Genomic DNA, 19438 nt, shown 5'->3' with positions numbered 1-19438 from the left:
CCAAGTCGACTGTTTCCAACTCTTGAAGACAGAGGGAATAAATGAAGTGAGAAGAACAATGGCACAAGTCTAATAGACAAACCGACTAATCTCAGACCCCCAAGGTCAAAGTAAAGCAATTCATTTCTTGGCTTTCATCAACACAAGACATGATTGATCAATCAAAGAGCAGGATTACAAACATTATACATCTCAATGATATGTTCTTTGCACTGTGTAACTTTGGGAACAATGATAGATTGCACAGTCGCCATGCAAGTAATATCATAAGGCAAACCTCATTATATTTACAAAGAAAAACACTTTACTCTTTAAAAACAGAGGTACACACTAGCTATCCTTACTACTACTGGGCATTTCATTTGATGGGGGAAATTTCAAAATTCAGATATTCTTTGGGATCCTATCACCTTCCTGGTCCAAGCTTTGAACATACTTGCACCTCAAAATACTATTTTTACTCTTATGGAGTCAGCCACCATGTTATAGATAATTACAAATTGTTACCTAAATTTCCATGATAATTACTGTCATTTTACATAAATATGTTAAATGCCTCTTAAAGAATTGCTACTTCCATTGACCCAAAACTACTCTTAGAGAAGAAAACATTATAAAAAGACACTGGGAATATTTATAGCCTTATAAATGTAAACATTTAGTAGGAATTTTGCCCCTATTTTTAAGATTAGTGCTTTACAAGCTTTAAAGAGAAAGTGAGACATAATACAAGAAAGAAGTCATGAGCTAGTTATTTTGATTCTATTAATCTCCCAGTTTATCTCTCACTTGTTCTAACACTTAGGGAACTGTTCTATAAGTCATGCTTGTAATAGCGGTTCTGGAATTACTCCATGGAGTGGCGTTAGGTAATCTGAAAGATTTCCACTGAAATTAAATTATATGTAAAGGGTAGTCAATTGTGATCATGGAAACTTATTCTACATTCTTTATATTTAAAATCACATTGTTATATTCAGTGATATAAATTAATGATCACTTTTCCTATTAGGTCACAATTTTAGCAATATTGTATTGCCTAGTTGGAGGAGGAGAGTAAAAGGTGTTGTATGTTCAGGGATGATACATTTCACCAGCTGCCAGAAAGTTACACGTTGCAGCACACCTGGACACATGCATTTGTGACTGATTGGAAAACACATTTATCTTGGCATATCACAAAGGAGATGGAATTATAATTATTCTCCCTTGTAACTAAAGATATTTTGGAGCTGTATCTACGTACAAAATAATACAAATTACACATCTGGACAAGGTTCACGTAATTTTACCATCTGTTCTCTATGTTCAACCATAAATATTTCCCAAATTTTTCATTGTGTCTAAAAAATAAGATTTAGTTTTTAAAGACCTGGACTGATTGTCAACATTATAGAGAAATGTTACTTTTAAAATTAAAACACTGAATAAATTGCTTAAAACCCTGAATTTCTTTGGTTGATAAGTACACAGTACAAATTTAATCTTTGCTTCCCATTAAGGGGATTTTGTGTATTTCTCACGTTCTTATTTTGAGAAAATAAACATATTAGCTAAGTTTTACACAGAATCTTTTGGGCAAAAACTGAATACTCAAGAACCTAGGATAGCAGAACAAAAAGTACCAGAGGTTTCTTTTTTTCTGCATAAGTCTTAGCAATTACTAATTATCTTGACCTAAAATTCCATAGATTCTTACTTAATCTATCCTGAGAAATCCTTAGTTTAAGACCTTAAAATAATCAAATTAAAAGTGTTCCAGAAATATTTCATGACATTTACAGAATCATGATTTTCAGAAAATGAAAATATTTCATCTGGCATAACCACTGATAATCAGTCTAAATCAGCTTTGATAGTGACTTTTAAATTATTATGACACTCATATCTTATTTATTCCTTTAAAAATGCATTTTTCCCTAAATATAAAAAAATTAAACAAAATCTGTACACAAGAGGAGAGATCATAAAATGCATATTCAATTTCAGTCCTGAAAGTGTATGGGATAGGCTTCAATATGGTATGAAATAATTTTTCATATTTCCTTCAAAAATACTGGAAAAGGAGAATTGCTTAGGATATTGTAACCAAGGAAATACTCTTTTTTTAAAAGATTTTATTTATTCATTTTACAGACAGAGATCATAAGCAGGCAGAGAGGCAGACAGAGAGAAGGGGAAGCAGGATCCCTGCTGAGCAGAGAGCCCAATGCGGGGCTCAATCCCAGGACCCTGAGATCATGACCTGAGCTGAAGGCAGAGGCTTTAACCCACTGAGCCACCCAGGTGCCCCCCAAGGAAATACTCTTATATGAGTAATACTTCATGTTGTTCATAAAATCATAATATAATTACAGGAACAACCACCAATTATGTAGAGGTTAAAAAGTACTATCACTAATCTAGGTACTTTGTACACATTAACTCATTACCATAACCCAATGAGGTAAGTGCTGTAATTATTCTCACTTTTTTGAGATGAGGAAACTTCTTTGCAACAACAATGACAAAACACTGAATCAATAAGAAACTCTTCTCTAGTAGTTGTACATATTGAATCAGAGACCTCATCAATATGTGAAACTAAGACCCTTAAATTAAGAAAAAGAGAGAGAGAGAGAAATTCTTGAATGGCATACATTTCCAGTAGAATGCATCAGAAATTCAGATCAAGGTAATCATGGCATAAATAATTTTAAAATATGCTTAATATATACAATACTATTATATGTACAGCAAGTAAAACTGGACTTAAACTGTTAAATATCGGGGTGCCTGGGTGGCTCAATGGGTTAAAACCTCTGCCTTCCACTCAGGTCATGATCCCAGGGTCCTGGGATGGAGCCCCGCATGGGGCTCTCTGCTCAGCGGGGAGCATGCTTCCCCTTCTCTCTCTGCCTGCCTCTCTGCCTGCTTGTGATCTCTGTTTGTCAAATAAATAAATAAAATCCTTAAAAAAAAAAAAAACAACTGTTAAATATCATTACAAGAAAATCTGAACTATATCTATGCCACTGATGTACCATATAGCAAATATCACATTATAGGTCCCATCCCCAAATCTACAACTTGCCATTTTTTCCCCCAAGAAATATTCTCTGATACTAGATTTTAGTAACTGGGCTCTTTAAAGAATCTTTAGACTTAAAAGACATAAACCATAGTAATCTCTTTTATAAAATGAAAACTCAATGCATATTTTACATATACATATATAAAATCTAGTATGAGTAGTATGTTCTCTGTGTTACCACTTACACACTATTCTCAAAAACAGTAAAAATGGGACAACCTACTTATCTCCATAATTAATAGATTTAGAGTCATCAACTGGCTTATTATTTCAAAGTAATGCTAAAAGAAACTAGTTCCTGGTAAATGTGTGTTCTCTACTACAATCCCAGTTATAAATATGAAAGTACTGTCATAAATTTCTCATGTTTCTCAATAAAATAACTTTTTCACATGTTTAAATTACATATTGATTTGCATAACAGTTCAATCAGATAGTATGAAACATCATTTTAACCTCAATTGCTGGTTTGCAAGTTCAAAATTCTGACAACCCAGGTACGTGGCCTGATCTAACCGGCTTACCATCTCCCTCCTGATATACTTAGTGCCAAAATTTGTCTACCTTAATGTGAACTGTGAACACTTGAATTTATTCTCTGATACTTAAGCAATTTCACACTGATTCACCTTTGTACATGTTTTATTTCTTGAATGTCTTTCTCTCTTTTTCTTTCTCTCTCACCCTCACCCTTCCTCACTCTATTCTAACCAAACAACACCTGTTCATCATTTGACACTCTACATAATAAGCACATCTCCTTAGACAGAGTTAAGTATGCCCTTTACTCTGTCAGACGAAGTTAAAAATCTATTATGGCATCATATGATGTTACTTTCATTTGTTTTCACATTCGACTAACTGACTAGACCATGAAATCATAAACACAAGTCTTATTCATCAGGTAAGAAGATCCTAGCACAATGGTTGAAACATGGTAGATGTTTAATGAATGCCAGATGAGTTAAATTACTTTATAATTCAGTCCATATCTTATGCGGCACTTCTTAAAATTTCCCTCTTCTGCCCATAGATTATGTTGCTTTCCTGTATAGAGTCAAATGTTTTTATACAAATCACAAAATTCACTTATCTAAGTTCTGAGTTAAAAAATAATTCAATTTAGGAGCAATATATAAATCATCATTAAATTACCTCATCATCAAAAGGATTACCTACAAACAAAAAGTAAAAACAATCATCCAGCTACAAAAATTTACAAGTTCTTACAGTATTCTGCACTTACTTTGCAGCTTTCAAATAACCAGCTATTCATTAATTGCATTATTCTCTTTAATTGAACAGTTATGAAAAAATTCACATGAATTATTAAAAATAATTTTTAGACTTCACGTTTCATGGAACATTTGTGGGCAACTGAAAGTCCATGTTAAGTTGTATGCAAGTTTTTATGAGATGGATTACCTAAAATATAACTTTATTATTTTATACTTTCAGGTTATCAGATAATTTAGTTTTTAATGTGGAATATACAATAAAGTTTTTTATATCTCATTTATAATGAAGTCAAATAAAATTTATCTACCTAAGAAAATGATGATGAGGAGGAGGAAAAGGATAAAGTTAAATAGCCCACACTGAGGACATTCTTTAGCTCTGTTTTTTCAACTGTCTAAACTTATATTTTATTCCTCATAAATATTTCAGAGTAAATATGGTCACTTACTTTTCAGGATTTTCCACTTCTTCAGTAACAAAATTGAGATAAAACCTAAAAAGATATAAATGAATTATAAATCATCAATATATTTTACAATTAGAACCCAAAGTGTCAAATTTTAAATATGAACCTTCCAATTCAGAATTATTAAACATTTAAAAACCAATACTTATTATAAGATAAAAATATCCAACAATCAAAGCTCTCACAAATCATTTTTCTATTAAACCATATGTATGGAGTTGTTTTTTATTTTTTAACATTTTTATAGAGGTACTAGATGAACAGTAAAGTGCACAAATCTTAATCTACAACTTGATGAATCTTCACATATTTATACACTTATAGAACCAACAAAAAGATCAAGAGATGAAACATTCCTAGAACCCTGGAAGTTTCCCTTATGGCCCTTTCTAGCCAATACCATTCTGTTGTCAAGGCAACCATTATTTTGACTTTTATCACCTTTAGTTAGTTTTACTTCTTTCATTACAACAGACTAATATTGGGGCACCTGGGTGGCTCAGTCAGTTAAGTGTCTGCCTTCAGCTCAAGTCATGATCCCAGGGTCCTGAGATCGAGTCCCCCATCAGGCTCCCTGCTTAGTCTGCTTCTCCCCCTCCCTCTGCCTGCCTCTCTGCCTACTTGTGCTCTCTCTCTCTCTGTTGAATAAATAAATACAATCTTAAAAAAAAAAAAGTAGACTAAACATTTGCTTATATTACTACTACACAATAATTACTTGTGTGTGTCTGGCTTTTTTTCTGGACTTTTCTTTGGGAGTCTTATCCACACTGTTTTATATAGCCATAATTCATTATTTTTATTGACATTGCACATTTTATTACACCATCCATTCTACTGTTGATGGTTTTGGATTACTTCCAACTTAGAGCTATTATAAATAGATACCATAAATATGCCTGTACATGTTTTGGGGGGACCATGCAATCATTTCTTTTCAACATATACTCAGAATACAATCACTGGGTTACGGGGTAGATGTATGTTTACTACCAAGCTATTTTTTTCCCCATTTTTGCACTCCCAGCAATATAGGAGATTATTATGTTTCAGTGGAAGACAAAGCTGGGTATCCACAGTATTTCTCCTCAAGGAGCTCACAGTTTATAGAATAGCCTATAGAATAGTGGGACACAGCACAGGTGTCACTGCTGGACCAGCACAGGGCACAATGGGAGCCAGGGACAAGGCCTAACCCAGACTGGCAAGTTGGGAAGCTTTTCTAGAGAAAGGATCACCCTAGTGGAGTCTCCAAAGATGCCTAACATCTATCCCTGGTGAAGTGGTGTAAGGACTGTCGAGACTCAGTACACTGCATGAGCACAGGGGTAGGAGCAACAATGTACAATATTTTGCAGTGCGAAGTGTGGCAGAAGCAGTAAGAACAGAATTTAAGTACCAAATGGCCTTTGGCTTCCAGGAATCCAGGTTTTAGTGGTGTTGGCAAGTCAGTCGAAGCTTGTAGGGCAAGAGAAGTATTACAACACAATAGCATTTCTCAGTTTTAGGGAGTTGGCGATATATAAGCACAAAAGGCAAGTAGGAACCAACAATGGTATCAAAGATATTAGATTCTCAAGGTGCACTTTTTCCTTTCCATGCACTGTTTTCTGGTATATGCTCATCCAAATAACCTCAAGTCACAAGATTATGAAGTTGTTTTTTGACACATTGTTGGTCGCTACATTATTAGTGGATAAGTAAAGAACAAAAAGTTTTGGACACTTCTGCCAAGTTCTGAAGACTTTTATGGGCCCCTTATATGGCAAAAGGTATTCTAGACATACAATATTTCACTTTCAAGTTTCATAAGATTTCAACTATTACCCTAAAGTTATGACCCTAGACAAATTCAGATTCCTTTCTTTCACTTTGTGACTCTACTTGTTCCACCCAGAAAATGTCTACCACCTTTCACCCTTATTTTTCCAATCAAAAGGGATGGCTGGAGAGTCTCTGAAGCCTTTAGAGTTCTTTATTGTTATTATTATTATTTTCAGTTAGCCAACATATAGTTCTTTTTCAAGGTTCCAAGATGTACAGTTGAGGCAGATTCCATCCTCAAATAAGCATTCATAGATGACTGAATTATGAAGATGGGAAAACCAAGGGCTCATACTGGGAAAGCTAAACATATAAGGACAAACACATTTCTACCTCTTCATTTGATAGGTTTAGGCCATTTCCACAAAATAAAAGAGTCATATTTTCAAAACATTCTTCTGTTCTCTTACCATTCTGCAGAAGGTAAAACAGCCATTATATATGTACACAGAAGCTTGGGTCTATAAGTATGAATTTTCTTCTACCTAAAACCAAATGGCTAGAATATTAGCCCAACAGACTTAAATATATTTAAAGTATCTTGTAATTTAAAATAAGAAATAGAAAATCAGTTTTATCTCATTTTTTTATAAAAACCCATCTAAATTCTAAATTTTTATCTCATTATCTCATTTTTTATTAAAACCCACCTAAATTCACAACTAGGAAGTTGACGTTCATGGTTGTCAAAAACTAGACAATAAGTCCAAAAAGGAGTGCTTATGCATAGCCCTGCAGCACCAAACCAAGACAATTCCAGTTTCTGCTCTCCCAGTAAAGGAATTTTAAACCAATCAGAATCACTTGATTGGTACTAGTTAGGTAATCTGCCTGACAGATCCCCACCATTGCTTACATGAAAATAACCTTGCAAAAACCAACCTGCTTTCTTGCCTACACAAACTTCTTTGTTCCTGCTCCCTCCTGCCTATAAAACTTTCATTTTGTACAGTTCCTCAGAGCTCCTTTCTATCTGCGAGATGAAATGCTGCCTGATTCAAATCAACTTTTGCTTAAATAAACTCTTAAACATTTTAATAGGCTTCAGTTTATCTTTTAACAAGGTTAAGGCATCTAATATTTTAAGGACTATGTCTTAAGTAGAAATATTTGAATAGCTGACAGAACAGGAGGAGTAAGGTGATCTAACAAGTTAGCAATCAAGGGTATTTTTTAATGACTAGAAAGTAAGTTTTCTAAAGATAGAGGCTATAGTTATACCAGGAAGGCAAGCAACAATCAATACTTATGTCTGGGATATGCACTCTGAGGGATTTCATGTGTTTGTTATAAGGCTTAAGCAATGGGAAGTACAGGAAGGACATGTAGGCAAAAAAAGAAAGAAAAAAAAAAACATAAAATAAACACGTTCACACACAGAAATGTTTCCAGGCTTCTCATGTCAAAAATAATCCAGTTCCTTCTTAATAGTTGTTTTAAAAACTGGTGTTTTCCAACAATGTTTATAGCAAGAAAGGAAATATTTGTGAAAAAAGGAACACAATTTCAAATACTTGCCATAGCTCCAGAGAATAGAGAAAAGGAAAGGGCTTGGGGCAGGGTGGGGGTGTGAAGGAGAAAGCTTCTTATTTTGGTCCAAACATTCACATCCTGTGGGAAATACACCTTTATGCTTTCCTAGTCTCCAGCAATGAGTCCATAGCATTCTCCTTGCTTTACATCTCCTCAAGGCCTCTAGAGAACGTTCACAAGATCTATTGTTTCAGCTTTTCCATAATGGAGTATAAAAGTACCACAAAGCTGGCAATGCATTCCAGTACCCAACTATGTGAATTATTTTTAAAAAGAAGCTTATTCTTTAGATTAGATTTGACACAATGGTACAAAATAATCCCAGCAGGTGCTTTAGAAAGACTAAATCTACCGAGGATAGGATTTAAAAGGGAGGAAAAAAGACACTGAAAAACTTTCTATTACACAGTTTTAAAAAACCCCACGAAGCAATATTTAGCTTTGGATCAGGATATGGGACTGAAATTGGTTGAGTTCCCTTGGGCCACGAGAAAGACTAGCAGACCTATCTCTCTGAATGCAGACATTGGCAATAATATTAAAGTTGCTCTGACCCAACTCTGTGACCTGGCTGGGTTAATGATTTCTTTCCCCCTAATCATGTTTCTGTGAAGGAGTTTTCATCATTCTAAAAAGGTTCTGCACTCCTCATAGCCAAAAGCCTGCTCTATTCAGACCCAAGTGTTGGCAGGGTCTTTTTCCTGAATTTACCATGTAGAAGTTGAATTGCTAACAGAGCAAGGCCTCCTGGAAAACAAAGGTCTCCCTGCTTTTACTTACACCCTAGGTGGTTAAGTTCTGATGACAGTAGCTGCTTCTGTCTGACTTATTTGCAATGCCCCCCACACGTTTTATTTGCATCAAACGTTGTCAGGGCAGCAGCACCGGGAGTGAAGACTCATTTACGGTGCCCCATTTATAATTCCACCATCTAGTCTTGTCATTATACTGTGAAAGACAGAGAGAGGTCAGACAGGCAGGATCACATTTAGGAAGGGAATGAATAACCCTCTCTGTGAACTCCTTTCGTCTCCATCTTGCTCCATTTACAAGCAGACATTAGCTTTTCCTCGGAAACTCTGAACCCACAGACTATTTCTTCTAGACATGGCTTCCTTTTTTCTAAAACCGATGGCCGTAGATTAACAATCAGATTATTTCTACCTATCCAACAAAGCAGCATCTGGGTAGTATAACCACCCGGATAGAGAAAAGCAGTTACTTTTCTGTCTCTGCAGGAGGCACTTGTATCAGGTAACATTTCATTTAAAATCCCAGCCTTCATTACCAGCACAGTAATTGAACCTCCCTTAGAGAGGGATGAGGAAACGATGAGAAATCAACAGTTTTCTCTTCTTTAAAATAGGGAGTGGAGAGAAAGATCACATGGGTAAAAGTATAAACAAAAGTTCACATAACACCCGCGTTCCCTGTAAAGAGAGTGCTGAAATACATTTCTAGGCCCAAAACGGGGCCACTTAGTCCCCAAACGCCAACTCTGGGATCTATACTTATTTCCTTGTTCCTTATTCATTTTCTATTTTTCTCTTCCTTATTCTTTGAAAGAATTCTATAAAAGCCTAGCCTATAAAAGCTTCCTGTCTTCCACCCCATTCTGTGGTTTTGGAGATTCTTTAAAGTAGAGACTGCCCACTTCATGAACTGTTAAATAAAGTCTGCCTATATCACCTAAATTATTTTTTAAATTATTTTAACACGAGTAGCACTTTAGGTTCAGCATCAATAAAATGGAATATTAAGATAATAAAATAATTCAAAGTGAAAAGAGTGAGAAAAATGGAAAACTCTCTCAGCCCTCCAAAGCTGACAGAAGTAGAGAAGGTTTTCTCAACGTGAAGCTGCTGACCTGAATATCTGGTGCTGGGAGCAGGAGAGTGAGCTGGATAGAAGAATATTTTAAGATTCCGTGGGAACAGACGCACGACACTCACAGGCAAAAGAAACTTCATTCAATAGAATTAATCAGATCTCCCTTGTGACTATCTCCACATTCCACATTCCTGATTGAATATTGCTGGGCTCCCAACACTTGGCTCTAGCTGAAAGCTTTTACCACCTCCCCACTTCACTCTGGTCTCTGGGTTACCCTCCCAGTAGCTTGGCTGCTGCCCCAGGGCACCAGAGCTTTGATCCAGGCTGAATAGCCATAGAATAGTTGATTCTGCTACTAACCCTGTGATCACAACTCTGTTCTTCCCTGCCCAGCACCACATTGTGCTTTGGACAAAAATAAAAAAACTTCAAATGTACTGTGTGATTCAAGATTAATACTTACCCACAATGGCTGTAAGAATATTTCTTGAATATACAAATATTTTACACTATATCATTTAGAGCTACAATCTTCTAACACCTTTCAAACGTACTTTGTTTCAAAAGCTAGGTTAAAGTTTTAAAATCCTATACCCTCTTAATTTTCCTCTAATGCTATATTTTCACAATTCAGTGAGATTAATAGGGTAAATACCCTATTTATTTTGAAACATATATTTATATTCCATGCACTAGCTGGAAGGTACGAATCAAAAAATTAAAGAAACAGAAGTAAATAGATTTTATATTAAATGCATTTGTATAATTTTTGAGTTAGTGTGGTTTTGATACTATTTTTATGTTCATAGAACATTTTCACAGCTAAAGCTCTACAAGTATTAGCTCTATAAATCATTTTTAAAAAGAGATTTGGCTAATTACTCCAAAAGAGTGAAATATAATTTTACTACAATGATTTTGATATTTAAGCAACACTCTTCTACCTTGTGGGCTTTCTTGTAACAGTCATTCCCACTGACTCTTAAGTCAATAAAATTTAATTAGTAAAAAAAAATCACTCTTCTCCATGATTATTGTTATTCAAATTCCTGAATAAAGTAAGTCATAAATACAAAGTTCTAATGCATCAACCAGAATGACTATCACAGTTGAACATGCACAAAGGAAATGAACCCAGGGTATAGTGATTTTAATAATCTTTGCTGCATATTTTGTTTTTCAAATGTTGAGGAAATTTTAAAGAATTTGTAAGAACCTTTAATGTAACATTATCTAGTATACCTGATTTCACTATCTTAGTTCTTCCTACCCTGCTTTTAGAATATCATTTTATCTCCTGGGAACATCTCACTTATTTCTATATCTGAATTATTTCATTCTCATAGGAAAGTAGAGAAAAATCAATTAATCACTATTCACAAATACCCTTGTAGCTTCAACTTAAAGGCCTTTTGGCAAACAAAAAATTAATCTTTAATTTCTCATGGCACTATTATATTTTCACTGATACAGACTTATAAGTGATTTGTTTTGGTTCTTAATGTCAGTTAGTTCCCTTGCTCAGTTGTAGACCCTAACAGTTAAAACCGGAAATAAAACCATTTAACTCATGCTCTAACAAAACTTATTGTGCTTATTTCTTGTACTTTCTTGAGGCACAAAGACATTTTGCAATGACCAAAACATTCTAACCACTGGACCAGAAAAGTCCTGATAGTAACAGAATGCTAGAAGACCACAAACCCACACGACTCCTTCCCTACCCATGATCATAGGCTGAACACATTCCCACCCCACCCAAGATTATGTGTACCCTGTCTGCTCTCACACTTACCCTCTAACCCCGAACCTCTCCCTGTAAAACTCTAGGTGTCCATCTTATAGGCAGAGAGGTCAGCTGTTAAGGATTGAGCCCAAGGTGCCAGCATCTGAAATAAATTTCTCTCTTTCTCTTTTCCAAACCCTCATTGCTTGAGTTGTTGGTTTCTCTAGCAACAGGTTCATCAGAGTTTGTTCAGCAACGATATTGGCAAGCCCAGCTAGGAGCTTCCGATTTGCCCAGTCCCCTCAGGATTCCCCAAGATGGAGCAGTTGGCCCTGGCAATGTGCACCAGGGCTCCCCATTTGTTTCCTGAGTCAGTGTCCGTAACAGATTTTTTGGCAACATTAAGACCTAGATGTGTTTGTTTTTTATATCAGGCTAAATTTAATGGTCAACTTGACTGAAAAACTCAGTTATGCTTACATTAAGCCATACGCACAGTAACTGGCCAGGGGGAGGAAGCAGCACCATCCTTCCCACTTCAAGAAAGGCAGAATGTGCTAGATTGTGACTATTCACACTCTTCGAGCACCTTGCCTGGCACTTAACCAAAATAAATGAAGGAATCAATGAAACATGCAAACCACCAGATCTAGAGATATCAACTTACCAGCCAGCGTATGCATACATCCCATAATAAAAAGCCAGTGGCAACCCCATAATACTCGCGTCTCTTCCTGAGAAGGCATCTTTAAAGTGATGTGTTTGCCCTGCAATGAGAACAGAAAGATTTTAGGACTTTTCAAAGAATTGTTTATTATTCATATTTTAACCATAAACATGGAGAAAGAAATATAAGGGTTGGGAATGAACTATACTGTTTCAGATTCATATTTCTCATTCCCTGATCATTGTCAGATGCATCTATTAAAACTGTCCATTGTAGAGGAGGAGTCCCCAAAGCATATTGCTTACCATTAATGCTATTTCATATTTCTCTTTTAATAAAATTATAGCAAAGAGAAAAATGGTTCCTGTCTGAGCATGCCTCTACTCTTACAGAGTTTGAGCATGAAAGGAGACTAAAGAATACTCTGTAAGCTATAGTTGATAGGAGTATGATAGAATTCTTTTAACTAAAGATAATATAATGCTTGTGTTGTGGAAAAAGAATTTTCTCTGCCCTCCATGATCCTTCTAGCTGGACTAAGAATCAAACTAACATAAGACAGATTAATTGGAGAAAATCAAATTTAATACTGTACATAAGGGGAACCCCCACAGAGATGGAAATTCCAAAGACAGGGAAGCAATATGATAGTTACATGAACTAAGAAGAGGGGTAGTGTTCTGAGGGTATAAAGAGGAGAAAGAACATTAGCGGGAAGGTAGAAGGAGAGTTTGGGAAAACAAAAGTTGCCCTACTATGTAAGACGAGTCTCTTAAGTAAAGAGGAATCTCTGCTATTAGCTCTCTTCCTAGTATAAGCAGGTAGTTGAGGGGGAGGTAAAGAGCTTTTCCTGAATCTGCTAGGTTTTGATTGCTTTTAACTCAAAATAATGTTCATATCAAAGTGGCCCATCTTGGGGCAGACTGTCTTTGGCATCTACACTTGGAAAGAAATATCAACAGGTCTACTCTCAATGAGAAGGAAGCAAAAAACCCAAGAACCACCTTCTCATATCATTTAACTTTCATTCTGTTTTCTGTTTTCCCCTATAGTCTATTAAGTACTCCAGTGGTACAAAACCCTGTGGACCAAATCTGCCTTCCAATGCTTCTTTTGAAAAATAAGTTTCATTGGCACACAGCCAGGCCCACTTAGTTGTGTTTTAGGATTGATATTATCAGTCTATGGCTGATTTCACTCTGAAATGGCAGAGTTGGGTAGTTGTGACAGAAACTGTATGGCAAGCAAAGTTGAAAATATTTACTGACTGGCCCTTTACAGGGGAAGTCCACTGACTCTTAGAGAATGGCATGGTTTCCTTCTAGAAACACTGAAAAGAAATTATGCTGAATTTTGAAACAGATAGATCTTAGCAAATTTTACATCAGCATGTAGATTGAATGCTTTAATTCATAACATTTTTTCCTATTTTGTGAATCATACTCGGCCTCTTCTTATATATCCTTTGGATGATTAAAAAAATTCAGACTTAGACAATATTCAAAGATAAGCATAAAAAGTCTCTTTCTCGAAGAAAATAGCAAATGAGATCACCCAAATGGGAAATGTGACTTTGCTTCAAAATTGGTCTTCACTCAAGTAAATAAAAGAGGGGTGAGTATATGAAAGATTCAGAATATTTATCACTATGTTATTTTTCTGTAGAAATCATTTTTTTTTAGTTTAACTGTGTCCCTTGTAATATTTGAGATACACTTATATAAAATAAAATCCATTGTTTATCTGGGGGGAAAAAAGGGTTGGAAGGTAGATAATGTATCTGATTATGATGCTCTCTCTTCACTGAAACCTCAGTTGTTCCCTGGGTTGTACAGACAATTTATATTAATACAATATGTATGAGCTTTGAGACCAAAAATGGAGAAGGTTGAGTTGTACAATAAATAACTTTGCCTCAAAGTATCCAATTCCAAAGTATAGTTCATTTAAGAAAAATGACACAGTGAATTAAAAAATGCCTATTTTACTAAAACATCTCTGTATCCTCATACAGGGGAAATATAAATACTGGAGCTCAGATAAAAACATCTGTTGAATATTCTTTTATCATGACATATGGTCTCCTTGGCCTAAAGAGATAATATTCTAAGAGTAGAGTACTGAATAAGCAATAAGAAAAACCAAACTTTATTAAAGATCAGGTCCTAAAGCATAAATCCTAAAAAAAATGTCATTTTGAGAGTATTACAGAAGAGAGGCTTTTCTAGACTTCAGGAATATTTTGGATGAATAACAGGGGTCTCAAAAATATGAGAGTAATAATATTCAAAGGAAAGTTTTTAACAAGTCCTCATAAGTAAATGCAGAACATACAACTGTTTTCAGGATCTGATTAGAGTGGAAATAAATGTACTCTCTGTATTAGTAAAGTTTTTCTCTTCCTAGAGTTACAAATTAATGTGAGTAATTTGTGATTGAGTTAGACAGAAAGAAAAATCAACATTTTGTATTAATAGAGTAAATATGATTGCTAAGAATATTCTCCAAAATATTAAAATTTTACTTTAAATGTAGTAATATTCTTACAGCTGTTCCTGTTAGGTGGGCTATAAAAGGAAGCCTGTTCACATTAAACACTGATAGGTATCGTAAGTATTAATTAAAGGATCATTCTATTTTTAGTGTTGAAAAAGATCCAAAAGATACATTATAATCTCTGCTCTTAAGGAATTTGCAATAAAATAACATTTGGGAAACCTCACCTCATCTCACATTCATATATAAATAGGTGGTAAAAAAAATGACTACAGTCTTACATTAGACAAAAAAAAAAAAAAAAAAAATCTTAGCTTTAAAGGATACTATATCATCTTTTGGAACCTAAACTAGAACTTAAGTAGGGTCAATGAGTCAGGATCTCTGTATTTTCTAAAAATGGAAAAAATGCCTTACAAAAATGGAAGAAAAGACTGAAGAGTTAGCCCGTAAAAAGGAAGCACTAATAATGTTCTCTACATTTCTAAGGGATCAGATAAAATGAGCAGGCCAGCTCTGTGGCAGCCAATGTGAATTAGAAGAGCAAGCTCACGTCTTCTCTTTAGTGTAAGCCATAGCATTAAAATCTTTATTGTGTTTACTCTGAGTTTGCTGAAGTTGCTGGATTTGATACGACCATTAAGCCCAGAGAGTTCTAAGATCTTCCATTAGTAAATGGACCATAGCTGCTCCCTTTCCCTAACTGCAGAATGACAGCTCTTTCAGTGTTATTGTTTGATGTCTCTATCATCAGCCATGATTTTGCTAAATTTTGGTGTTTCCTTTTGTCTTGTATAATTCTTCTCCTGCAACTTCACAAAATTTCTCCCTAAATTCCCTTTCCTGGAACAGATCATATCAATGTAAACATTACATACTTAACATGCCCAAGTTATATGTCACTCTTTCATAATTTCATCTCACTTTTTTAATTCCTACTATCAAACCCATTGTTAACTAATCAATTCACCTGGACCTCCTATTCTTCCAACAACTTCCACTGAATCCAAGCAATCACATGTTCCTTCTTCCCTATAACTCTAAATAACATCACCTGCTCAACCATCTCATCTTTTCCTATTTCAACTCTACAAATACTCTCCCAAGATGATATTACATTTCCCATAGAAATGCATATTTTACTTTAAAAATAATGTAACCAAGATGCCCTTCAATGGACGAATGGATAAAGAAGATATGGTCCATATATACAACGGAGTATTATGCCTCCATCATAAAGGATGAACACCCAACTTTTGTATCAGCATAGATGGGAATGGAAGAGATTATGCTGAGTAAAATAAGTCTAGCAGAGAGAGTTAATTATCATATGGTTTCACTTACTTGAGGAACATAAGGAATAACACAGAGGATATTGGGAGATGAGGAGGAGAACGGAGTTGGGGGAAATCAGACTGGGAGACAAACCATGAGAGACTGTGGACTCTGAGAAACAAACCGAGGGTTTTGGAGGGGAGGGGAATGGGAGATTGGGTGAGCCTGGTGGTGGGTATTAAGGAGGGCATGTATTACATGGAGGACTGGGTGTGGTGCATAAACAATGAATTTTGGAACACTGAAAATAAAATAAAATGAAAAAAAAAGAAAAGAAATAAAAATAATGTAACAATAAAAATTAAGTTTTTATAAGGTTTTTTTTGGTCAGATATTTGATTTTTAGGAATGTTACTCCCGTATCTGCCTCTCCTTCATTCAAGACTATTCTCAAGGTAAAAGTTACAATAGCTATAGAGTAAAAGAATTTTTGGCTATCTTATTTTCCAGTTATCCTTTTTTCTTTAGTCTTTATTACTATTAGTGAATGATTTTAAAGTAAATACAAGGAGATATGGTTATCTGTCATTAAAACCAATGGCAGATTTGTTTTTCCACTTGGAGTTTTCACTCCAAAGCATTTATTTGGAGAGAATTCACTGATGCCTTATTTTGTTGCTTGGCCCAGTCTTAATTCTCTTGTTGCCATTCAGCTGTAAATACCAATGCACCCCCAATGCGGCAGTCTTTCAAATCAATTAGATGACAGTATAGAGTCTAAGTTCCACAAACAGAGACTAATTAAGAGATTCTGCTAGTACAAGTGAAAGTTAGTGCTAGGAAAGATCAAAAGCAGATACGTGTTTTAAAAAGCATTTACTTTCCAGTCCATACCTTTAATTAGCTGCATAACTCCAGGGACTATAATTATCAGAATTGCTGTGAGCTTGCAAAAGGTTAGGAAAATCTGAATCCGGGCACTCCAGCTGACACTCATGCTGTTTAGGACCATCACTACAGCTGCAAACAAACAGATGAAGGTACAGAAGGTGAATTCTCATTGGCATGAAGACATCTTAAGTCCTTGCTATTCACATGCCACCCATTAACCAGCAAAGTTGGCATTACCTGGGGGCATTCTGGAATGCAGAATTTCAGGCACTGCCCTAGACCTAATAGATACTTTTCAACAAGATGTCTAGGTGATTTTTAATGCACATTGAAGTTTGAGAAGCTTGGACAAAACTATCAGACAGTAAAATTTCATTTCTTGGTCTTTGTATATGTCAATAAGAGTGGGCATATACTATAGTTTCCTAAAAGTCATATAAAAATATCTTCTAACCAAATCCTGAAGTCATCATAATATGCAATCAAATTGCTGAACATGACTCTGCAGCTTGGTAAGTCAGGTAACTCTTTCCTACTGTAATGATGTTACACATATGCACCTGCCAGAATGGAAAGGAATGGAGAGACTCAAGAAAGATGTCAAGAATTTGGTTAGGACCTTATTCTCTACTCTCAGAACTAGCCCTAGTGAGCACTCTGGTTTTCCACTCCACCTTCCAATCAGCACATGAAGGAGAGACTTTCAACCTACCCTAAAAAATATAGGCTTCCAAGATGTGTTTAGGGACTTAGACAAAAAGAGTTATAGGTAATGAGTCCTAAAGTGTTCCCGGACTAGGACACCCCTTGAGTGTGAAGCCAGCAGACTTTCTAAATGATGCCATCTACAGTTTCCGGAGTAACATTCAACTATCCACTTTCCCCACATAGTCACCCATGATAACCCAGAGGATAGAACAAGCATTTTCTATCTCTGTATTGCTAGTGTCCATCTCCATGCTTGGCCCAAGATGATAATCAACACAATTTTGTTGAATGAATGAATGAGTTGGATCTTCAGCTTAAAAAAAAACTGTCTTTCAGCTAAGAAGGCATGAAATGAATGATGATATTCTAAGACCGGACTTCTATACTCAGCTGGAATGACTTCCAGAGGTTCTTCTAGACCACAGGTTTCAACTTAATGCTCTTTCCAGAAGTTTATATTCATTGTTAGCTCTCCCACCCCTGCCAAAGCTACTTCCTGCAAACTACCTGATGTTTGCAGTTATCATCTATAAGCTTTATTTTTTTTAAAAGGTGTATCCCTCTTAAACAAATAACACAAATGTATGAACATATTTCTCAGGGGACAAAATAACACACAAGACTTTTATAATTCCAGGTGCAATAGGAAGTTTTCCTATTATACAGTCATCGATTATCTTCATAGTCTCCATTGGCTTATACAATCACTAGCTCATTTCAGAACTTTAGAATCAGTGCAAATGTTACCAACACATAACATATACAGTAATGGCAAAAATTTTAAAATAACCTCGGGCCCTAAAGGAAGGCTTTTAATGATTTATTATGCAGCCATTTAAAAATCATGGTGCTGCTAGATATGTATTGCATGAAAGGATGTTCATGATATATTACTGATCAGTATAGCAAGTTACAGAGAGAAGGATGAATGGATGGATGGATGGATGGATGGACAGAGAGAGAGAGATAAAGGACGCAAAGACAGAGAGAAATGAAAGGAAAGAAATCTGAAAGAGTCTTTACCAAAACACTAACAGAAGGTATCTATAGATGACCGAATGTTGCATTTTGTTTTATTTTTATTTATTTTTTCTGTATTTAATAATTTTTATAATGAACATGCAGCATTTTAAGTGAAAATCAGTAAAACAACTTTAACTTTTGAAAAATTCAAGGATGGGAAAATAAGAAATCAGAAGATCTCATATAAAGTTAAATAAGGGTTTACTAATGATGAAGTGTTTCAAAGAAGTAATGATGAGAATGATCAGAAAAGCTGGAACCTCAAATGATCTCCATGGAAGGCTAACAGAAATATTTTACCTATGTTTGAAGCTAAACACATAAAGAAAGACAGGTCTATTGTTAATGGCAGAGTGCTTTACTTTATCAGAAGAAGGATAAAAAATAAAATTACTTTTCTTTCTCCAACATAAAACACTTACGTGCTGAAAATAATTTAATGCAACCCTGCTCCCCACTTCATCATCCAGTTATTCTTTTTTTTTCTTTTTTCTATGCAAATGACTCTGTGATAAATGAGTCATCATATGAAAGCATTATTTTTTTTAGTTAAGGAGATGCAGCATTGGCCTGAAAAAAATTGGACTCATGTTCCCACCACCAACAAAAGAGCACTGTTTCCTTTTAAATAGAGCTCCTAAAACCTAAAACACTATTTCTGAAAGTACTTCACTATAGAAAAGA

General features: G+C 35.2%; 1 protein-coding gene across 2 annotated transcripts in view; it reads right to left on the bottom strand.

Moving 5' to 3' along the window:
* SLC7A11 (solute carrier family 7 member 11) overlaps window positions 1–19438 on the bottom strand; it is a 77409-nt gene that overhangs the window by 44526 nt on the left and 13445 nt on the right. For both annotated transcript variants that reach the window (XM_059168662.1, XM_059168664.1), the window contains exons 4-6: window positions 17027–17152; window positions 12362–12461; window positions 4761–4805 (exon numbers count right to left, since the gene is read on the bottom strand). In XM_059168662.1, the coding sequence (XP_059024645.1) occupies window positions 4761–4805; window positions 12362–12461; window positions 17027–17152 (271 nt within the window). The remainder of the gene's footprint in view (window positions 1–4760; window positions 4806–12361; window positions 12462–17026; window positions 17153–19438) is intronic.

This window comes from Mustela lutreola, chromosome 1 (genome assembly GCF_030435805.1).
Source record: "Mustela lutreola isolate mMusLut2 chromosome 1, mMusLut2.pri, whole genome shotgun sequence".
Classification (NCBI taxonomy): Eukaryota; Metazoa; Chordata; class Mammalia; order Carnivora; family Mustelidae; genus Mustela; species Mustela lutreola.
Note: the sequence above shows the minus strand (reverse complement) of the source record. Positions and strands in the feature narration are given on the sequence as shown.